Below are 15,858 nucleotides of genomic sequence, written 5' to 3' on the forward strand. Positions count from 1 at the left end.
TCCTCAAGGCGAAGTGCTTGACACAATTTTTGTCGAGTACAGATAAGATTCTGGCCTTCCAGACTACGAAATTTGAGGCTCCGTCTAGTTTGTCCAGATCTCTTACTCCGTGTAGTGCCATGCTGCTCTTCTACTTCCACTCTGGAAGTTCTCGATGTGACTCCCTCTGAGCCTTGATTTCCCTCCTGGAAACCCTTCTGGCGATGTCGAGATGCCGCCTACACTGATAGTCTCTGCAACTGCACCACTGATCTGGATTTCTCGGCTAGAAACCCTTGGTAGCAACTCCCTCCTCCTTGGCGGTGCCCTGTTAGGTATTGTTCTGACTACAGTACCCCACCAGCTCCACTCTACAACTTACACACAGCCTCCTAAACCCCAGCAACCTGAAGGTGAGAGTTCCTAGGCTTTGCGCAGTCCCGGTACCAACAAACTAGCTCTCGCAGCCAATTGTGTCAGCCCTCCTGGCCTTTGCATCGCTCTGCGTGAGCCTGTCCATGCCTCCTTCAGCCTCTACGTAGCCTCTTCTTGGCTCGAACTTGATGATGCAGGCACTACGTCACCCCTTCCTTGCTACTTTGCTACTAGGAACAACTTCCGTCACTCGGGACAACTGTTTTCTGCTGTTGCTGCTCTGCTCTGCTGATGTCCTCAGTTCTCCTGTGATTTGCAACCATGCTCTGATACCATGTTGAAGTTCTAATAATTAGAAGCCCTCCATGCACTTTACTGATTTATTCCTACCTACTTGTTTTGTTAATTAACAAGTTATTTACTATGTAAATACTGAAAATAAATACAAGTGCATGCTCAACACATTACAGATCATCAAATGAAGGAAACAGAAACAAACACACAAATGACACCATTATTTTTGGTCTAATGTCCCCGGAAAAACCCAATGTGGGAAAACTGGTGCAGTTATCTGAGGGTTTTATTATTAAGCAGCGCTTTTCTGTGTACACTGGGTGCCAAACTGGCTAACCCGACAGAGATAAAAAATCTGGCAACAATACCTCTCTTCGGAAACATGTATTTGGAAATCCTGCTAAACGAAATCCCTCTCTAGCACAATCTGAAGCTTAGCGTCAGCCTTGTTAGCCTCTGCGTCAACCTACTGAGGCTCTGCGCAGCCTCTTTGGCTCTCTGCGTCACTCCTGTAGCCTCTGCGTGGATGACGCAGGCCCTTCTGGCTCTGTGCAGTCTCTGCTGCCTTTGTGTGGCTCCCTCTGGCTCTGCGTCTGCCTCTCTCTGCTTCTGCACTGGTCTCTCGGCACTGTCCCTGCCTCTCTGCCTCGTACTCACTGCCCCTCGCTACAACTGATCACTAATTCTATCTCTCTTAGCAAACCCCGCTCTAGAGAATAGAATGACTGATCACTCTGGTGTATTCTCCAAGTGACCCTCAAGCCTCCTCTTATACTTTTCTCGTTGACAAATCAATGGCCGAGATTAAGTCCCTAATCGATGGCTAAGATTAGATCTGAATCGATCCATGCCTTTTGGACCATTCTAACACAGTTTTATATTAATTCATATTAATATTTTAATTTCGCTAAGTTTAGACTTAGGGACTCCATTAAAAATATTAATTATTTTAATATCTCCCAAACTGTTTAGAATCTTCCCAAACCCTTTCTGGGTATTGGAGATCTCATGTGCCCTAACCTCTTCACCAAATTTCGTGGCTAAATCACATCTGATGCTACCTCAAATCAACAGTATTAAGAAGAAGTAGGAGAAATAATACCAGTTGCTGCAATAGGATCCAGTGTAGGAATTCTCACATGGTATCAAAGTGCAGTTGATCATCTGGAGAGCTCAGAAGCGAGAGAAGGAATTTCGTTGTTCAGTAAGAGCAGCAGGCCGAAATTCCCAGGGGTAGTGCAGTCTTTTTGCCAGGAGGCTGAATTGCTTAAGGAAGTTCGATTTTTCTCAGAGGGGCAAAAAAATTCGATCTTTCTAGATCAAGTGATTCCAGAGGCAGAGGGAGCAACTCAGTCATTTCGTTGGGCATATCCAACGTCAGAGTGGAAGAGAGGAGCACACAGAGGGAAAATTTTCCTTAGGGAACTTTTGGTCTCAAGAAGTTTGATTTTCCTTGCGGATCACCAATAGTTGTGAGCAAATCTTCTCACTCTGGAAGGAAGTGCGGGTAGCAGTTGAGCAAAAGGAAAGAGGAAGTTTTCGACAGTTCCTTGAGATGGCCACCGCTGGACTTTGTGATTAGGACAAGTTGGATGCAGCTTCCAACTACACCATTTGGAAGGCAAGGATATCCTTGATTCGAGATGAATATGGCTTGAAAGCCTACATTGATGTTGTAGTGGCAGTTCCCCAGGATGTAGATCAACAGAAAGAATACAAGAAAGAGATGGCACATGTGAAGCGATTGATCTTGGATGGAGTCCGAGATCATATAATCTCACATATAGCTGGCAAAGATATTGCTAAATAGATGTGGGGTGCTCTCTCCACGTTATACCAGGGAACTTCCGAGCAGCGGAAGATGTTTCTTGAAGAGAAGCTGAGATGCATCTAGATGTAGAAGGGGAAAGGCATAGATCCCTTCCTTACCAGGATTTAGGTGGTCCGAGACCAACTGTCAGTTGTTGGGGCAGTGCCTCAATCCACGAAACTAGTGCGATTGGCACTTCATAGCATCTCAGAGGATTGGCAAGTTTTTGTCCAAAACATATTGGGCAGAGATAAGAAACCAAAATGGGATAGAATGTGGGACGATTTGCAGCAGAAGGAATTGAGACGAGCTTTGTTAAATAGTTCCATTAGTGGCTACAGTAGCGCATTGAAGACGGTGAAGGAGGAGGAGAATGTGGCCCTCGTATCAAAGGGTCCTAGTCAGGGACATGGGGAGCAAATAAAGAAGAAAAAGGACTTGTCAAAGGTCAAGTGCTTCAGGTGTGGTGAGCTCGGTCACTTTAGTACCCAATGTCCTTTCAGGAAGAAGGACAAAGAGGAGATGCAGTACCAGCGGGCAGCGTCAACAAAGATCGATAGGCTTTCCTCCAGACTCGAGGAAGACTTCCCTATGTTTGCTGATATACCTCTAGGAGTGAGGTGGGGTGATTTGGTGTTGTAACCACAGAGTGCTACAGTTGGGTAGGATCCTTGAGGAATACACCTCATGGATCATTACTTGGCTATGGGGGCCCATAGTGTTCAATAGCATGATGGATCAGTGGCAGTTGATGCAGTGAGAGAACTAGTGACAGTTACAGAGACTAGTAGCAATTAGATGCTAGGGAGCGCAGTGCAGAGTTGGCAGCAGTGTAGTTCGCACAGTGTAGAGTCAACAACAATGCAAATATTTTAGTGGCAGTGCAAATGCTAGTGGCAGTCAGAGACTCGGGAGACAGATACATCATACTGATCACAATTGATTCTGTATTTTGGATGCTTTTCAATTGCAGATGAAGCAGTTGCAACAACAGCAGATGAGAGGGAGTTACAGTGCAGATGTAGTGTTTGCAGCAGTATGGCAGTGCCAGCAGCAACACAAATGCAGCGTATATCAGAGTTGCGTAGTGGTTGGTGGGTAGTATGGCTAGACATCAACAGCGTGACAGGAGATGATGCAGAGACAAGGTGTTGCGGCAGGGAGTGCAACACTAGAACACATTCCTCGCTAAGAGGGAGTGTTAGTTTTTGTAGCATTGAATGTGTTCTAGCCATGAAATTCGGTGTAGAGGCTAGAATACATGAGATCTCCAAAAGCCAAAAATCATTTTTGGAAATTCTGCATAGAAATGACTTGATTAGATTATTAACCATTTTTTAAATATTTCCTAAGTCTAAACTTTTAGGGAATATGGTTAATTAATCAGTATTTATGAAGTCAAGACGAGAATCATCTAAAAACTCACACAGATCAATCTAGAGATGATCCTAGCCATCGATTATGTTTTAATCTTGGCCATTGGTGCTCCAACAAAGGACTGTAAGAGTAGGTCGATGCGGTGATGGAGAAAACACACTTGAGTAGTTTGATTTCTTGGTAGATCGATTTCTAGAGGGGCGGTAGACAGTTGCCAGAGAGAGCTAGAGATCGAAGCAGTGCGAGAGGGGCAAAGACAGTGAGGTTGGAGGAAGTATTCCAGATCCAGTGTGTGCATTTGTGTTAAGTTATGGTGTGTTCTATGCTTAGAGCAATTTACTTTTATTTCTTATTATTATTCATAGATTAGCAATCACATGTGCATAAGTAAAGTGCGGATAGAACATTAAACGATCAACAGAAAACAAGCCAAGACAAGAGACACAAGATGTGGCGGCTAGCCAGGGACAAACCCCACAATGTGTGGGGAAACCCTTTGATCAAATCTTCTTTTATCTTCAATAATTCAACAGAGAGAAATAGTACAATAAATCTGATTTATATCAGCAATAGCAAACCCTAGATCAACAACATTAGCATTAGCGGCTTCATCATCAGAACTAGGGCAGTGGATATCTCGCAAACCGACTGTCGGATCGGCTTGATTCCACCACCAAAAAATGCGGCCTTCAGAGGAGGTCCAGATGGACCTACAACGCAGTTTAGAAGGGGAGGTTTGATGGTCAATGCTGGTCAAAGTTTGGATCTGCAATTGTAGCTTCAGGTTTAGCAACTTCCTTCCACATGTGCGAGAGAGAGTCTCTTTTCTGCGCAGGAGAGAGAGAGAGATGTGATGAGATGAGTGAGTGAAAATGAGGAAAAGACCTCCTGTATTTATACACAACTGTTGATGTTTGAATAGATGCGACTGTTGGGCTTCTGAGCCTACATGATTTGTAGGTCGACTTGATAATAATTCCATAATCAAAATAAATTCATATCTCCATAAATACTTATCGAGATCGGATGATCTTTAGATCAATCCTACACCTCTCGATGAGAGGAATCTAATAAAAATATTATCAGCCATGAATAGGATGATCCACATGGAGTTTGGCCCTAGTTGCCAATTTTAACACTCCCTCTCAACTAGGGAGAACTCCATCTGCGATCTGTCTGTCAGTCGCTACTATTCATCCATCAATTGCATTGCCCTGTACAGCCTGACCATTGCCTTGCTCTGCTCTATTATGCCTGTTCTACTTCGTCTTGTTTTGCCCTGTATTGATCTGTATTTCTCTACTCTGTTCTGCTCTGCTCTTGCCCGAATTATGAAGAAGAAGAAATGATCGAGGATATATCATACTGACTCAAAGTCAGTCTCAGAGTATGTACCACTAGTCCCAGACCAGTCTCAACCAACTCGAAGTCAGCGTCATAGTGAGTACAACTCCTACCACTGGTCCCAGACCAGTATCATCCTCCACTGACTTAAAGTCAGTGTCAGAGTGCGTACCACTCATCCCAGACCAGTCTCAACCAACCCGAAATCAGCGTCATAGTATGTACCACTCCTACCAATAGTCCTAGACCAGTATCGCAGTCTCAGAGAGTGTACCACTAGTCCCAAACTAGTCTCAACCGACCTGAAGTCAGTGTCATAGTATGTACCACTCTCACTGGTCCCAGACCAGTCCTGCATTGACCTGAGGTCAGTCTCAGAGTATGTACCACTGGTCCCAGACCAGTCTCAACCGACCCGAAGTCAGCGTCATAGTGGGTACAACTCCTACCACTGGTCCCAGACCAGTATCATTGATCCCAGATCAATGAAGGTCATCCTAGCGTAGGGAGTACGGTAGATACAGTGATGCGTCCATCGGTACTACTATGGTCCCTAACTTCATTTCCCTGCTCATTGATCAGATGAGAGGTACTTCCCATGAGTCCCTGACTGCATGGGTAGGATGCCTTGACAGGAGAACTTAATCAATCCCATCCTCACAGGAGAACTAATCATCCTGCTACACAATCACCATGGAGAACACATCATCCAGGCCTCACAGGAGAACTAATCATCCTGCTACATAATCGTCATGGAGAACACATCATCCAGACCTCACAGGAGAACCAATCATCCTGCTACATAGTCGTCATGGAGAACACATCATCCAGACCTCACAGGAGAACCAATCATCCTGCTACATAGTCGCCACGGGGTGTACATGTATACCACTAGGGGATGGTGAATCACCCTGTGGTCATATGTCGCTCCAAGAAGTACCCCGCACCCCCCCGGAGCTCCCAGAGCTCAATGCATCATACAGGACCCTCATCAGAGGGTCTTTGAACAACACCAAGTTGTTCTCGGAAAGTCAGGAATTTGACTTTCCCTAGGGGCTTTGTCAGAATGTCGGCGACCTGTTCATCTGTACCGATATGTTGGAGCCTTATAGCTCCTCGCTGCACCATATCTCAAATATAGTGATACCTGATATCGATATGCTTGGAGCGATCATGAAATATGGGATTCTCTGACAAACGAATCCCACTCTGGTTGTCACATAGGATCATGGTGGTATCCAATGTAAATCCAAACAGCTCACTGAAGAGCTTTCGCAACCAGACTGCCTCACAGGAGGCCATGCTAGCAATATATTCTGTTTCGGTGGTGCTCAAAGCGACTTCTGCTTCTTGCTCATCTAGTATATCGAAGCAGATCCCAAGGAGAAACAACACCCAGAAGTGCTCTTACGGTCCTCCACATTGCCTGCCCAATCAGCATCAGTATATCCAAGTAGTCTCACATCTCCGACAGTGTATCTTAACCCATAAGTGATTGTGCCATGAAGATATCTCAACAGATTCTTGGCACCAATCCAATGTATGTGGTGAGGTTCAACCATGTGTTGACTCAATGTGTTGACTGCAAAGCATATGTATGGACGGGAGTTCACTAAGAACATTAATACTCCGACGAGTTGCCGATGCTCGGTAGCATTTCGTAAAACAGGTCCAACAGCACTATTGCTTTTCTTGAAGTCAAGCTCCATCGGGGTAGTTACAGGCTTGTAGTCTACCATACCAAATCTTTCCAATATCTTCACCACATATTTTCCTTGAGATAGGAAAATTTCCCCTGGCTTCTGCCATACTTCAAGTCCAAGGAAATAGTGCATTAGTCCTAGATCCTTCATTTCAAATTCAGAAGCCAACTCCCTCTTACATTTGTGAATAAGAGGGTTTGTGCCTGTTAGGAAGAGGTCATCTACATACAATACCAGTATGAGAGGTTTGTCATCTTCAACCTTAAATTAAAGGTTAGGATCGGCTTCACTCCTAGTGAATCTCAGCTTCATCAAGTAGTTATCAATCCTCTAATACCATGCTCGAGCTGCTTGCTTCAGCCCATAGAGTGCTTTCTTCAACCTGCATACATGAGATTTTCGATCATAAATCTCAAATCCTTCGGGTTGCTCTACGCAGACCTCTTCTTTGATCGAACCATGTAAGAACATGGTCTTGACATCCATCTGATGTAGGTTCCATCCTTGTGAAGCCGCAAGGGCTATGATCGAGCGGGTGGTCGTATATCTGGCAACAGGTGCAAATATCTCATCATATTCTATACCTTCCTTCTGAGAGAAACCACGAGCAACAAAACGAGCCTTATACTTTTCCGTACTTCCATCTGCTGCATGCTTTTTCTTGTAAAACCATTTAGAAATGACAACTGTCTTGTCCTGGGGTCTAGGAACTACTTCCCATACATCATTTTTCATAACAGACTCATTATCTTTGGTCATGGCATCCTTCCATACTTGATGCTTGATGGCATCTGAGAATGATGAAGGCTCATTTTGCATGATTGGGCTCATGATGGTCATGTATCCCTAATACCTGTTAGGTTTCTTACTTTCACGGAAGGTTCCTCAGGGTGCAGCATGTCCTTTAGCATCATCAAGTAGCCCCCTGAACCATGAAGGCGTCTTCCTAGAAGAGGAAGGCTTAGGTGGATAAACAGGATCCATGGGTTCCTCCACATCAGGCATTGTTACATCATCTACGCATAGAAACTTCGGAAGTCTTTGATCATGGAGCATGGCACAGACAGCTTCCACAATCGTATGGTTCTTCCTTTCCACCACACCATTCTACTCAGGAGTATGTGGTATAGTAGTCTCCCTCTTAATGCCAACCTCAAATATGCCTGAGTGAACCAATTGTAATATATCGGAGGTCTTGCTTTGGCTTGACGGGAATGGTCCCCTTTTGAGCTTTCCTTCAGCACATCCTGGACATACACCTTCTTTCTCTACTCGGAATTCGGGCATCCCCATCACCATTTGTCTTACATTGGGTAGAGCTTTATAATGAAGGTGGGCAAACCTTCGATGCCAAAGTTTGGACTAAAGAGATGTGTCATAAGACATGACACCTAGCGAACTTCCACCGACCTGATATAATGAATCAACACGAAACCCAAGAGTAAAGGCATCTTTAACATTATTTTTCCATATACGTACCTTGCCATCGCTGAAGGTTACCTTGTAGCCTTTGTCTTCCATTGTCGAGATGGACACCAAGTTCTTTTTGAGGTCAGGTACATATAATACATCCTGGAATTTCTAGCTTTCTTGAACGATTGTCCTCTTCCTTGACTTCCAGCACTCCTTTTACCTTTGTTATTGAATTTTCCATTCCTTTGATTGTCATGAGAGGGATTTCGATCATCGTGTCAGTGTGAGTCCCTTCTATCAGGGCACTACCTTGCATAGTGACCTGCTTTATCGCAAATGTAACATCGTCCTTTTCTTCCACCCTTAGGTCCAGCCTTTCCTTTTGATTTAGTCCCGGAAGTGTTTCTTTTCTTAGCATGAGAAGAAAAGGTAGCAGGAGGACCTTTAGGCATGGGCATTTCTTGCTCTTCTACCCTTGTTTCTTCTTGGATGCATCTAGCCATTAATTCCTTGAAACCAGGAATTGCATTATTGTTCGGAAGAGTAGTCCTGAACACATACCATTCGGATGGAAATCCTCTAAGAGTCGTGAGTGCCATTTCCCTATTAGTAATAGTCTCCCCAATAGGTAGGAGATCGTTCTTGATCTCGGTGATTCTTAAGAAGTATGCTTTCATACTCTCATCTTTACCCTTCTTAATTTCCTTCAGCTTATTTCTAAGAAACAAAACTTGATTTGCATCATTAACTTTAAATAAACTCACCAGTCTATCGTAGATTTCCTTGGAGGTGTTCAGGTCGGAGATGTAGGCCACCAAGCGCTTGTCAATAGAGTCCCGGATGATCTTATTTGCTTTGACTTCTCTGGTTTTCCATTTGTTCCTGGCAGCAGTGGATGCATTTGATGGAGGCTCAACAATATTGCCTCTCACATGGTACAACGCTCCTTGATCTTCTAAGGTTAGATCGATAGACATCTTCCATTCGTGATAGTCAGCTTTCTCACGGAGCTTGTCATCGACAGGAAAGAATGATGAGGACCCCATAGTTCTTTTAGGATAGCCTTGCCAATCGTCTCTTCGGTGATTGCTCTTGCTCTTGCTCGGTCTTTGTCTTCACCTCAGCGCTGATACCATGTTAAGTTATGGTATGTTCTATGCTTAGAGCAATTTACTTTTCTTTCTTATTATTATTCATAGATTAGCAATCACATGTGCATAAGTAAAGTGCAGATAGAACATTAAACGATCAACAGAAAACAAGCCAAGACAAGAGACACAAGATGTGGCGGCTAGCCAGGGACAAACCCCACAATGTGTGGGGAAACCCTTTGATCAAATCTTCTTTTATCTTCAATAATTCAGCAGAGAGAAATAGTACAATAAATCTGATTTATATCAGCCGCGGCAAACCCTAGATCAACAACATCAACATTAGCGGCTTCATCATCAAAACTAGGGCAGTCGATATCTCGCACACTGACCGTCGGATCAGCGTGATTCCACCACCAAAAAATGCGGCCTTCAGAGGAGGTCCAGATGGACCTACAACGTAGTTCAAAAAAGGAGGTTCGATGGTCAATGCTGGTCAAAGTTTGGATCTGCAGTTGCAGCTTTAGGTTCAGCAACTTCCTTCCACATGTGTGAGAGAGCCTCTTTTCTGTGCAGTAGAGAAGAGCTTCTTTTCTGTGCAGGAAAGAGAGAGAGATGTGATGAGATGAGTGAGTGAAAATGAGGAAAAGACCTCCTGTTTTTATACACAACTGTTGATGTTTGAATAGATACGACTGTTGGGCTTCTGAGCCTACATGAGTTGTAGGTCGACTTGATAATAATTCCATAATCAAAATAAATTCATATCTCCATAAATACTTATCGGAATCGGATGATCTTTAGATCAATCCTACACCTCTCGATGAGAGGAATCTAATAAAAATATTATCAGCCATGAATAACATGACCCACATGGAGTTTGGCCCTAGTTTTCAATTTTAGCAATTTGCAGAGAGGCAGAAGAGCCACAGAGAAGTTGACGTATGGGCTGCGCAGTTGCTGCTATAGGCAAGTTCGATTCGCTGTGAGGGAAATATGTCTTTAGTTCCAAGGCCAGAAGGAGTCCCAGAGTGTCGGAGAAGCATTTTTCTAGCCAGCAGAGGGTAGAATGACTTCATCAGAGACCAGTCAGAGGCTTGACGTCAAGCAAACTACGCAAGGTAGCGTAGAGGCTGACGCAAAGGGTGAGAGGGACAAGTTTCTGAGGAAGTTGTGCTGAGGTTTGCCTGTGGGGTGAGGAAATTCCCCACTAGATTTTTGCTAGTATTTTTATCTATAGGATTGCCAGATTTTGACATCCAGTTGTACTTAGAATTTCTCATTGCTGCTTAATAATAAAACCCTCAGTTGCTGCTCCATTTTTCCCAAGTTTGGTTTTTCTGGGGACTTTTGTCCAAAAATAATTGTGTTAATTTTATGTGTGTGTGTGCTAGTATTTTTCAGTTTGCAACGCATTATTTTTTCAAAGTATTTAATTTGTGAAGGTTGCAGTGTGTTTATTTCGATATTTTCCATAGCAGATAAATTGTTAATTAATTAACATGTAGGAGAAATAATACTAGTTGCTGCAATAGGATTCCAGTGTAGGAATTCTCACAATGATGTCTTAATTTATCGAACATATGCATACATACCTCTTTTCTTCTTTTGGTCATCTAGGCTTTCTTTGGCAACTTTCTTCCCTAGATTTAGAGTACTTAAACCATATTGACATGCTGCACTTCTTTGTCATCATACCATCATTCTTCCAAACAATGAATACCATACAAGGGGGAATTCTCAGCAAGACGCTTCTTCCAAGAGGTGAACCTTCTAATAAAGATTCTAACAGAGGATCTTGATCATCCTGCAAATGCTCCTTTCTAATGATGATGATGTATGATGAACTCTTTGCTAGATGGCTTTCTTCTGACCATAATTACTAATGCTTTTAATGAGGTTACCAAGAGGTACTTCCTTCTTATGATGATTGCTATAGACTTATACTTCATCTATCTTTCAAGCTTATCTAATGATGTGATGAGCCCTTGCTTCAACAATATGCTTCTAGTATGATGCCATCTTCTTTTAAGATGCATCTCATCATAATGCTTCTCATCTTGACTGCCATGGTGGAGGTCTTTTCACCTCCCACTTCTCCTTGCTATGTATTGGGGAAACCTTAATAGTGAAAATCTTACTATCCCTTTGTATTTCTTCTCATCAGGTTCTTCCACTTCTTCGGTGATATGAGCCTCATTTCTTTCTTTCCTTTTGTTGTCCTTCTTAAACTTTGTACAATCTCTCTTGTAGTGCCCATATTCTTCTTCTTTTTCTAAGGACCAAACTTCTTGAACTTTCCTTTTCTCTTAGCCATGGCAGAAAATGCTTGAACTTGTTCATTTGATCCCACGTCACTCTTTGCCTTTAGCCTCGTTTCTTCAATTTTACACAATGACCAAAGTTCATTGAATGAGGTAACTTCCTTCTTTTCGTAGATGCTTGATGTAAAGTTGCCCCATTCCCTAGGTAGTGCACTGAGCACTATGGTGGTCATTTCTTTATTATACATTATTTCTCCCAACACTTGTAGTTGGTATCTTATTTTTGACCCTCATAAAGTATGAGGCTATTCCATCTTCCTTTGATATCTTCATCTTGTATAATTCTTGTCTTAATGATATCACTTCTCCAACAGTACTTATGAAGAATAATTCTACTAGCTTCTCGTATATTTCTTTTGATGTCTCCAACTTTGATACATAGGGTATGAGGGGATATTTGATGGATTCTGTAAGGATCATTTGAGCCCGCCCTTCCCCTTTCATGTACTTTGCAAGAGCTTGAGCTTCTTCCTTTGGAGGTTTAGTGATTGAACCCTTAACATGATCAATGACTTCGTTTTCTATGAGGATCAAATCTGTCCTCTTCTTCCATGCAAGAAAGTTTGATGACCCAACCAATTTGTTGCTTTCCTTGCAAAATGAAGTCATTTTGATAGATTCATATGTGGACATAAAGATACTTACTTGTGAAGATACTCCTTGATAACAATATCTTCAACTCGATGTCTTCTTTATTTTGATGATGATGTTGATAATAGAAGATGATTTCTTGATGAAGATGTATTCCTTCAAAAGTGACCCTTCAAGGAGAGGGAGATCACCTTGGTTCCTTGATGATGATGACAATGCCTTTATCCTAGCTTTTCTTTGATGTAGAGGCTTCAAGATGCTCCAATTTGTAGGGTCTTTGAGGTCTCCTTCTTCTCGCGTTGATGGTTGTGCGAGGTTCCCAAGAATGCTTCCAGTATAGAATCCTTCATTGAACGAACTAGGGTTTTGAGGTCTTCTTTAGTAACTTCCTTCAAGATGATGATGTAATCTTTGACCTTGTGGTGCCTTTGAGATGAGTGGTCCTTCTTGATGATTGATGCTCTTGATGATCTAGTGCTTCGACCCTTGAGTGTCCTTTAAGCCGCCTTTCCTTGTATTGTCACCTTAGCTCTGATACCATGTTGAGAAATCTAGGGGAAACAACATTGGGTGATTTCTCTATCTTTGATAACTATTTGTGGTATATTTTTACTTCACTTAATTAGCTTCTTCTTTCACTTTTTTATTATTAGTGTTTTCTTCATCAAACAATTACCAAACCATAAAGAACAATAAGACAAAGGACACAAGATATAGGCGATCAGCCAGGGCTAAAACCTCTCCAACTGAGAGGAAAACCCACAAGAATTATTCTCTTCTTATAGAACTTCAATTGATGAATTCCAAGATCTAGACCCTTGACCAAGACCTCCAAGACCAAGTCAAACCGTGCCTCTTTTGCCAAGTCAAAGTAGCAACTTCTTCTTTGTCTTCAACTTCGGTCCTGCAACACCTTGACTGCAACTTCAACCTCTCTTACTGCAATATTGGCCTACCTGAAACTTCTGCAATCTCGGCCCCACCGTAATTTTCTGCAATCTTGCACGTGTGAGATGATGAAGGAAAAATTAAGTGGTTTCCATCCTTCGCTTGTCTTGGATTCTTCTCCTTATGAATTTGGCTAGCAAAACAATCCTTTTTAAGGTTATATCTCGGCTTTTTCAATGTCTGCAATACCTTACTGCAGAAACCCTAGTTGCAGTCACACGTGTGAGATGAATGGCCCAAAAACTATCCTTAAAAACTTTGATCTTCTCCTTCCTTTTATTCGCTGCTCAAGAGGCTTCCTTTCTTCCTTATTCGCACTTCTTTCCTTGACATGAATGCTTGATTGATTCGCCTTTGAATGAGGCTGAGTCCTCCTATATATATAGGCTCCTCACCCATGCTAGTAGGCCGACTTGACATTGTACCTAGGCTGACATGTCCTTTTGATAGGCTGACTTTCTTCTTTTGGAGGCCGATTTGATTGTAGCCCATAGACAGGGTCTTTTGACTCTATCTTTGACTCAAATAATTTCTCTTTACAATATGTAACATGTCAAAGCAGGGTCTTTCATACATGACAATGAATTTCTTGACCTGTTGACTCAATGACAAGCCCTAGGAGCTCTCAATGGGAGCTTGACCTACAAAATAACTTTCTCTTGAGCTTGAAACCCATAACTCAAGAATAACAATAATAAATTTATTTTTCTGTTTACATAGAATCATGATTACATATCATTATGAAGACTGGACCTAGTTACATATTTCAACAAATCTAGCAATATTTCCTAAGCTAGCTTTTCTATCTTAAGAATAAGATTCTTTGTATTGATGAAACAAATACATTCTTTCAATCATTATGTATCTCCAATATGTGGAGGCATATTTCAATGCTCTGTTTACGAGCAATCAAATATATGCTCAGAAGCTTTTATTTTTTTCTTAAAACAGATGTATTCCATGAGTAGTTCCTTGTGCCAAAGGTGCTGGTACCATGTTATTATTTGAAAAAAATATGCTTATCATATCCAAGTTTCTTTAAGTTACATTTTAGTTCATTATCATTATGGTTTGACAGAATATCCAAATAAACCCTTGTTACGTAGAAGTTACCTATTCTGTTGCCTATTTTGCATTTGCAGCCCAATTGAGAAGTCTTGTCCATTGAAGATTTAGTCCTTACCTTACAAAACTTAGATCTATTTTATGAATAGCTTGCCATGATTACTATCTGATGATCGTGTAGTTTCCTTAATCACTACATAAGATGGAATTGCAAGTTCAGTATTTTACATTATTTGATTGACTTCTCTCTTCAGACCAAGTGTAAACCACATACTGTTCTTGTACCTTGCTGTCACTTTTTGATTTTTTCCATCAGAATGCTATATTTTCATTGATGAACAATCATTCCCATTGTCAAATTTTAAATTCCTGACTTAGATATGTTATTCAGGTGATATGTGTGGGGGGACAGGCAAGTGGAAAGCTTTGAATAGAAAACGTGCAAAAGATGTTTATGAGTTCACGGAGTGCCCAAATTGCTATGGTAAGTATCTTTCTAGAATAGTTTAATATCACTTAGTGTATCAAAAGGTGGCAGCAACATGTATTCACCAAAGAAAACTATAATCCAATTTCATATTGTAGAAAATGACGATCATAATATCACAATGTCAACTAGGCTACAGTACATGGTGGTTAATATTAGTATTTTTTTGTGCTCTGAACTTGTACTCCAGAAGCTTCCTTATACGAGAAGCTTCATTGTTCTAGAAGATTCCTTGTTCTTTCTTTATACATCCTTACAGAGGAGTAAATGTGAGACCTGAATCTGGATGAGAAAATGTGAGAAGAAATGTGAAGAAGCAATGTGAGGCAGAAAATGTGAGAGCAAATGAATGAAAGCAATGAAAGCAAAGAAAACGATGCTTGAGAACTATGAGAAGAAGCAATGCAAGTCTATGTTTTGAGTTAATAAATAGATGTGATTTTGAGTGCTGCAAATTTCTAATTTTCTGTTTATTCTTTTTAGTTAGACGTGTTGTAGATCTTGTATACTAACAACAGTATTGATAGTTTGAGTTTCTGGCCTTCTAGGGATTTTCGTTTGTAGTTTGCTTACCATGCACTGAAATTTTAGACATGGGTATCAGTCATGTTTTCGAGGAACTTTCAGGAATCCGTGTATGGATATATCAGCTGTCTGCAAGATATAGTTGATAGAGGGGTTCAATGGCTGTGATGCCCAAGAGTTTCCAGTGATTGAATGAACCTGTGAGATGTTGTAGGGTATGATACCGTAAGTGCTTCAATGATTAGAGTGTTGTTTCCGAATTCATTCTCTGAATATTTTTTTTGGCTTGAGTATGTTCTAAAATCAGCATGATGACCAGTGCTGGTCATAGAGAGTGAGATCGTCTAGGTGTTTCCAACTTTACACCATGGAAGTGTAGAGTACGGATGCTGCTTGAGGAGGTTCGTCTTCGGAGATGTGGATAATTATATTATGGTGCCTATCACTTCTGCATTGTTGGCCAAGCACAATTAAAAGGTAGGCCAAGGCTAAGAAAATGCTAAATCATCGTTGATTTGGTGAAGGACCAATT

At 41.7% G+C, this 15,858-nt stretch overlaps 1 protein-coding gene across 1 annotated transcript in view; it reads left to right on the top strand.

Annotated features, from left to right (window-relative positions):
* Positions 1-15,858, top strand: part of LOC149171999 (protein PHOTOSYSTEM I ASSEMBLY 2, chloroplastic-like) — a 237,786-nt gene that overhangs the window by 179,834 nt on the left and 42,094 nt on the right. The window contains exon 3 of the mRNA XM_089424170.1: positions 14,706-14,798. Within this exon, the coding sequence (XP_089280296.1) occupies positions 14,706-14,798 (93 nt within the window). The remainder of the gene's footprint in view (positions 1-14,705; positions 14,799-15,858) is intronic.

This window comes from Pinus tabuliformis, chromosome 4_2, assembly GCF_031772625.1.
Source record: "Pinus tabuliformis cultivar Carrire ecotype Pingquan chromosome 4_2, CPIR1, whole genome shotgun sequence".
Lineage (NCBI taxonomy): Eukaryota > Viridiplantae > Streptophyta > Pinopsida > Pinales > Pinaceae > Pinus > Pinus tabuliformis.